A 7,557-nucleotide genomic window follows, 5' to 3' on the forward strand; every position below is an offset into this window, starting at 1 on the left:
TTTTACCAGTGTCACATATAGTGTTCATAGTATTTAATGATTGCTTAAAAAAAATAATTAATTATGATTTCAGGTAAACACACTGGCTCTCAAAGGTGGGGTGGACGTCCACGAGTGCATTTGGAGGATTATGCAGGGACTGATTACAAACTCTTTGGCCCAAAAAATCAACATGAGAGGAATAAATGGAAAAATTGGTTTCCAGCGCTTTCGTTTACGGGATGTTGTGATTGGTAAGTTGTACTTTATGTCATAAGTCTTTAAGTGTTTAAGAATCATCAAAAATGTATTTAAATTGATAATTCAGGTTACAAGGGGAGTAGAGGAAGAAAGTATAGAAGAACGAGATGAGGAAATGTTAGAGGAAAAAAGGGCAGAGGAAAAGGATAGAGTGGAGAAATTAGGGGATGAGGTAATAAATGAGAGGAGAGGAGGGGACAGGAAGAAGGTATGCAGAGAAGGGAGGAGGTGGTGAGCAAAGGAGAGGAGAGGAAAAACAAGTCTGTTATTCTTTATTTTACAGTGTCCTTGCTGCATGTTACATACTTAGTGTAATGATAACAATTATGAATAGTTCATAATTATAATATAATTCATAATTAATTATGAATAGTTAAATGCAGTAACTTTAAACCAAACCCTAATACTAACACTAAGTACTTGTAAAATAATATTACTCTTAAATGAACAATTACGCTGTGTAACAAGGACACCATAAAACATAGTGTAACTGACAATTAACACTTAAACGGAACCCGGGACATTCTGGTGTGATATATACATGCATAGACCAGTTTAAATCAAAAGTGTAGACATACATGACTGGGTCACATGATTTATACTGTCCTTATTATTTTCTGCTGAACAAATGATGTTGAACCGATCATAGCATTGCACTAAGGCAGTGCTTCTCAAATAGTGGGGCGCGACCCCCAGGGGGGGCTCGAAGCGACACCAGGGGGGGCGCGCGAGTCCCCGGGGAAAATACTTTTTTCCAAAAAAAAAAGTGTTTTTTTTGCACCGAACAAGAGCACACATCAAAGAGCAGGAGATATGAAGTGTAGATAACAAACACCATGGAAAAATATTTAACAGGGATGAAAAGAAAGTCGGAGAGAGACGGAGATAATGAGGGAAACACGTTAAGCCTCCCGAAACCTAAGACGAGGAAATATGACGAAGCGTATGTTGCGCTTGGCTTCACTGCGACTACGGTGGGAGACGAAGAAAGACCGGTATGTTTACTGTGTCTAAAAATGTTGGCAGCGGACAGTATGAAGCCAAATAAATTAAGGCGTCACTTACAGACATTACACCCCAATCACGCTGATAAGCCGCTTGAGTTTTTTCATCGAAAACGTGCCGAATATTGCCGACAATCGTCCCGCTTTGTGAATGCAACTTCAGTAAACCAGCGAGCACTGTTGGCATCATATAAGGTGGCGTACCAAATTGCTCAGTGCAAAAAACCCCACTCCATAGCAGAGGAGCTGATACTGCCTGCAGCATTAGACATGGTCTCTGTCATGATGGATGACGCAAGTGCTGTAAAATTAAAAACTATCCCTCTGTCCAATGACACTGTCGCCAGACGTATAGATGACATTGCTAATGATCTTAAAGAACAGCTGGTGGATAAACTCAAAGACAAACGTTTTGCCTTACAGTTCGATGAAGCAACTGACAGCAACAAAGACTGTTTGTTTATTGCTTATGTACGTTTTGACATGACAAACTCCCTGTGTGAGGATCTACTTTTTTGTAAATATGTCAGAGACAGAGCCACAGCTGAAGAGCTATACAAAATACTGGACTGCTTCCTGACTGAGAATGGGCTTAAGTGGGAGAACTGCATTGGTGTTTGCAGTGATGGTGCACAGACCATGGCAGGGATGAGAAAAGGACTTCGGGCACTCATCAAGAAGGCATCACCTAATGCTGAGTGGACACACTGCGTAATACACAGAGAAGCACTGGCATCAAGGCACCTTTCCTCTGAATTAAGTGAGATTATGACCGACATTGTAGGTGTGGTCAATTTTATAAAGACCAGACCACTAAAAACAAGAGTCTTCTCTGCTATCTGTGAGGAGATGGGAGCTGAACATCAAGCTGTGCTGTTTCACAGTGAAGCAAGGTGGCTGTCACGAGGAAAAGTCTTGTCCCGAGTTTATGAACTCAGAGAGCAGATAAGAATGTTTTTGGAGCAGGAGAACAAGTATGACCTCGCAGAAAAATGTAGTAATGAGAACTTCCTGGCAAAACTGGCCTACATGAGTGACATATTTGGAAAGCTAAATGAACTAAATCTACAGCTTCAAGGGAAAGATAAACACCTACCTCAGGTCACAGACAAGATCAGCTCTTTCACTCGAAAGCTTACAATGTGGGGCAGGCGACTTGATGAAGGAAATACTGATTCATTCGAGAACCTGCATGAATTTGTTGACACTAATGACTATGATGCCACCTCAGTGATTCCACATATTAAGGAGCATATTTCATCACTGATCGGATTCTTTAGAAAGTACTTCCCTGAAAACAGTTCCCAATATGACTGGGTGAGAGATCCTTTCAATTCACCAGCTCCACCTGGTTTCAGCTCTGCAGAGGAGGAACAGTTCATTGACATGTCGTCTGACTCCACATTGAGACTGAGCTTCACATCACAGACACTGAGTGAATTCTGGCTGAGTGTAGAGAGGCAGTATCCACTCTTAGGGCAGAGGGCCATGGGCATTCTACTACCTTTTGCAACATCTTATCTTTGTGAGACTGGCTTCTCTGCTGTTGCTGCACTGAAGACCAAGCACAGGTCCCAGCTAAACATTGAGCAGGAGCTGAGAGTTGCAGTGTCATGCTTCAAACCCCGCTTCGAAAAGCTGTGCACTGCAAAACGTGCTCATTGTAGCCATTAATCCTGACTTCCTCATTTTGATAAAAAAAAATCAGTTTTAATGTTTTAAAAACAAAATTTTTTATACATGTTTAATTCATTTTTAAGTGTTTTAAATATTGTGGTGCCGAGTTAAATGTTCCTGATCAAAAAATGTTTACACTTTAAATAAGGATTGCTTTTTTATGATGCACTTTAAGTCTTTTCTGTTACAGACTTAATATATTGTGCTTCTGAGTTAATGTTCCTGATCAATTAGAATTTATTGTTATTTATTGATTACATTTTATTTTTCAGTATGAAATGGTCAAAAAATGTTTACACTTTAAATAAGGATTGCTTTTTTATGATGCACTTTATAAGTATTTTCTGTTACAGACTTTATATATTGTGCTTCTGAGTTAATGTTCCTGATCAATTAGAATTTATTGTTATTTATTGATTACATTTTATTTTTCAGTATGAAATGGTCAAAAAATGTTTACACTTTAAATAAGGAATGAATTGTTTTATGCACTTTAAGTCTTTTCTGTTACAGACTTTATATATTGTGCTCCTGAGTTAATGTTCCTGATCAATTAGAATTTATTGTTATTTATTGATTATATTCTATTTTTCAGTATCAAATGGTCAAAAAAAATCTGCACTTTAAATAAGGAATGAATTGTTTTATGCACTTTAAGTCTTTTCTGTTACAGACTTTATAGATTGTGCTCCTGAGTTAATGTTGCTGATCAATTTAATTTTATTATTATTTATTGATTATGTTTAATTTGATTTCATTTTTTAAATTTCAAGCAAATTGATGCATTTTAAGTCTTTTCTGCTACAGACTAAAAAACAATGTTAATAAAGTTATTCTTTGTTGTAAGTTGATCTATATTTCTTTTTTCTTTAATATTAATAAGGATACAATGTTTTGCAGAGGTGTAATTTTATAGACAAATTATACTATTACAGTCGCGGCGGAGAGCTGGGGGGCGCGAAATGTTTTCTTCTTCCTAGGGGGGGGCGTGACAGAAAATAATTGAGAAGCACTGCACTAAGGCCAAGATTTTTTTTAAAGTGCGGCCGTATATCTGTACTTTTTAAATTGCACATGGCTCTGTGAAAAGCAACTGCTTTTCTCATAGAGCCATATTGGAACCTGGTAGGAGGATGGTGCCAGCTCATTATTAAACTGATCTGCATCAAATTACAGTCTCTATGTGTAGATGTTACAGAATGTCTGTCAATGGGTTATGGCTTCAGTTTTAATGTAATTGTACTTTAAAATCCAATATCCACATTAGCTTTTGATACGGAAGCTAATTTCAAACCATGTTTACATATATGTTTCAGCGGCTGTGAGGCGTAACCGTCTGACGTCTGCGGCCACAGAAAAGGACATTGATTCCACCATCAAAAGATGGCTATATCTGGCCCCGGATAGGGATGGTGGCAGGAGAGAGAGGATGAAGAGAAAAGAGCGTCAGGAGAGTACAACAAGTTAACGGACTTGCGACTTGTTTGGATGTTAAAGAGTTGTGTGCAAAGTGCCACTTGTTCATGAACTGAATCAGATGTTGAGAGTTGTGCGCCCAAGTGCCACTTGTTCATGAACTGAATCAGACGTTGAGAGTTGTGCGCCCAAGTGCCACTTGTTCATGAACTGAATCAGATGTTGAGAGTTGTGCGCCCAAGTGCCACTTGTTCATGAACTGAATCAGATGTTGAGAGTTGTGCGCCCAAGTGCCACTTGTTCATGAACTGAATCAGATGTTGAGAGTTGTGCGCCCAAGTGCCACTTGTTCATGAACTGAATCAGATGTTGAGAGTTGTGCGCCCAAGTGCTGCTTGTTCATGAACTGAATCAGACGTTGAGAGTTGTGCGCCCAAGTGCTGCTTGTTCATGAACTGAATCAGACGTTGAGAGTTGTGCGCCCAAGTGCTGCTTGTTCATGAACTGAATCAGACGTTGAGAGTTGTGCGCCCAAGTGCCACTTGTTCATGAACTGAATCAGACGTTGAGAGTTGTGCAGTGTGCCCAGTGTCACTTTAACTGAACTGAATCAGAAATTCAAATGTATGTACTGTGCCACTTTAACTGAATCAGACGTTGAGAGTTGTGTAGTGTGCCCAGTGCCACTTTAACTGAATCAGAAATTCAAATGTATGTACAGTGCCACTTTAACTGAATCAGACGTTGAGAGTTGTGTAGTGTGCCCAGTGCCACTTTAACTGAATCAGAAATTCAAATGTATGTACTGTGCCACTTTAACTGAATCAGACGTTGAGAGTTGTGTAGTGTGCCCAGTGCCACTTTAACTGAATCAGAAATTCAAATGTATGTACAGTGCCACTTTAACTGAATCAGACGTTGAGAGTTGTGTAGTGTGCCCAGTGCCACTTTAACTGAACTGACTCAGAAATTCAAATGTATGTACAGTGCCACTTTAACTGAATCAGATATTCAAATGTATGTACAGTGCCACTTTAACTGAACTGACTCAGAAATTCAAATGTATGTACAGTGCCACTTTAACTGAATCAGATGTTGAAGAGCTGTGTGAAACGTGGCATTGACATTATTTTGTTTAAATGTGACACAATAAATATTTTTTCTGAATACTGTTGTTCAGGCATTTTTCATCTGGGCCAAGGGTGTGTATAAAGTGGCTAGATCAAGGTTTTGTTGAGGCTGACATGTGGAACCAATTGTTTGGTCCTAAAAAGGACCAGAATAGGGCCAGCTATAGTCATACATTTGGCTGAGATATGGCTATGTCATGGGCCATATGTGGCCAGAGTTCTGGCAACCAGACCTGGTCCAGTCATGTACCGTAATTCATTGATGTATTTGGGCCAAGTGAAAGTGGGATGTGTGGCCCATCACTGGGCCAAACCTATTTTGCTATGTGGGAAGTTTGCTTTTGAGTCGCACTTCAGAACACAGTGTCGTCGCCATGATGTTTTCTAGTTTTCACTGGCGTCTTGGAGCGCAATAAGTGGGCGTATCGTATTCAAATAACTTGACAAGTTGACGTCATCTAGTCAGAGAAAAAGCTTCGGTCTTCTAACGATTCTTAAAAATGACTCAGAGTCGACTCTTACTTTTGAAAGAAAATAACTATATATACGGTGTACTGTCATATTTCAAAACTTTGCAGGATGTTTTTGTTCACTTAGATCTATGTTACACACTACATGAAAGGTACATTTCAAAATTCCATGATAGGTGCTCTTTAAAGTTATAAAAGCTAAAGCAGTGAGTGATTTCCTTGTCTTTTGTACTTTGATTAACATTAAAAACACAGACAGCAGGAATATTAGTTTGCTAGAATACTCAAGACGATCATGTTGACAATTTTTGTGTGAATTTGTCCGTTTAGGCGGAAGACTTTAAAGAGAACTCAATATTTGCTCGCTATCTGAGACGCGGGTTTGCGTGCTTCGGATGAGCACACACACACACACACACACACACACACATACACACACACACACAAACACACTCTTCTCACAGCGCACAACTTCTCATTCGCGTCTTCTAGCTCCTGAATTGGCTTATTTTTAGTTTATTTTTGTGCTCAAATGTTTTTTTATAAGCTTTAAAGTAGAGAAACCAACCACCGCACTTCGCCGTCCGTTTGCGCCCACTGTTTACTCCGATAACAACACGTGACGGTAGAGTGGTTCCTCTCCAGTGCAGAGGCGCTCCACAACCACAACAACAACAGGGGGATGAGTGCAGTGGCCACTTGCATGCATACAATAAAATATAAATAAATCAATGCTCTGTAAAATATTAGTTTTAGTTAAGAAAACCGCTGGAACTACTTGTAAAGAATTAATACTGACAAGTCCAACAACATATTACCTTCCGACTCTGATGGGTGGGGGGGCACTTGGGGTGGCCAATTACATTTTGGGGGTGGCCCGTGCCACCCCAGGCCCCCCTCTGGCCCCGCCCCTGCAGATCATGTTAGTGCTTATTACCTTATGAGTAACTCAAAAAAAATCTCTCCTCCTCACACTCACTCTTCAAGCCACCACCATTAGTGGCAATGCTGGATATCCTTTAAATATAACATGTCTGTTTTCAAGTCTCCGCAACATGGAAACCATTACATATGTCAGATTTGAGTTTAAAAAGAGATTCATCAATTCTTCCTCTTTCCCTGAGGAGAACGGGCAGATTTGCTGTGCCATGACAATCAACTGTTTGTGGAAAAAGGAGTGCGGCCTGCAAATTTTGAATGATGGATGTGGCTTCTTTTGAAAAATGTGTCCCCGCATGCCGAGTAAAATTGGAAGCTTCTATGCAAATAAAGGGGGGGGGGGTGTAAGGATGCGCAGGTCGGTTTGAAGCATGTGGAGTATCGGCAGGGGTGTTTGGCGAGGGTGATTTATCTTGGGGTTATGTCTGCAGCAGCTCAGTCCTGAAGAACAATCAGTCATCTTCACTGGCTGGGCTACAGGGAAACAGTGTCCATCTGCCCCTGTGGGAGCCTGCACTGTATGAACTTTCCAAAACTGTTTTATTGCAAACTTTTGCTGTTGAGAGGTGACAACGGTGCATTAATTCAACATTTGACACATTATACATATAACAAAATATACAAATCTCTAAAGCAATGTTTTTTATTTGCGATTAATCATGATTAATTACAGAATTTTTT

The 7,557-nt window shown here is 39.8% G+C and overlaps 1 protein-coding gene across 1 annotated transcript; it reads left to right on the top strand.

Annotated features, from left to right (window-relative positions):
* Positions 1 to 1,256: 1,256 nt before the first annotated feature.
* On the top strand, positions 1,257 to 2,918 carry LOC307132839 (zinc finger BED domain-containing protein 5-like; the record flags this gene model as incomplete). The annotated part of the gene is made up of 1 exon (XM_079827416.1): positions 1,257 to 2,918. The coding sequence occupies one exon, from the start codon at positions 1,257 to 1,259 to the stop codon at positions 2,916 to 2,918; it is 1,662 nt and encodes a 553-aa protein (XP_079683542.1).
* Between the last annotated feature and the right edge of the window lie 4,639 nt (positions 2,919 to 7,557).

The sequence above is a fragment of the Gobio gobio genome (assembly GCF_949357685.1).
Source record: "Gobio gobio genome assembly, chromosome: 10".
NCBI lineage: Eukaryota > Metazoa > Chordata > Actinopteri > Cypriniformes > Gobionidae > Gobio > Gobio gobio.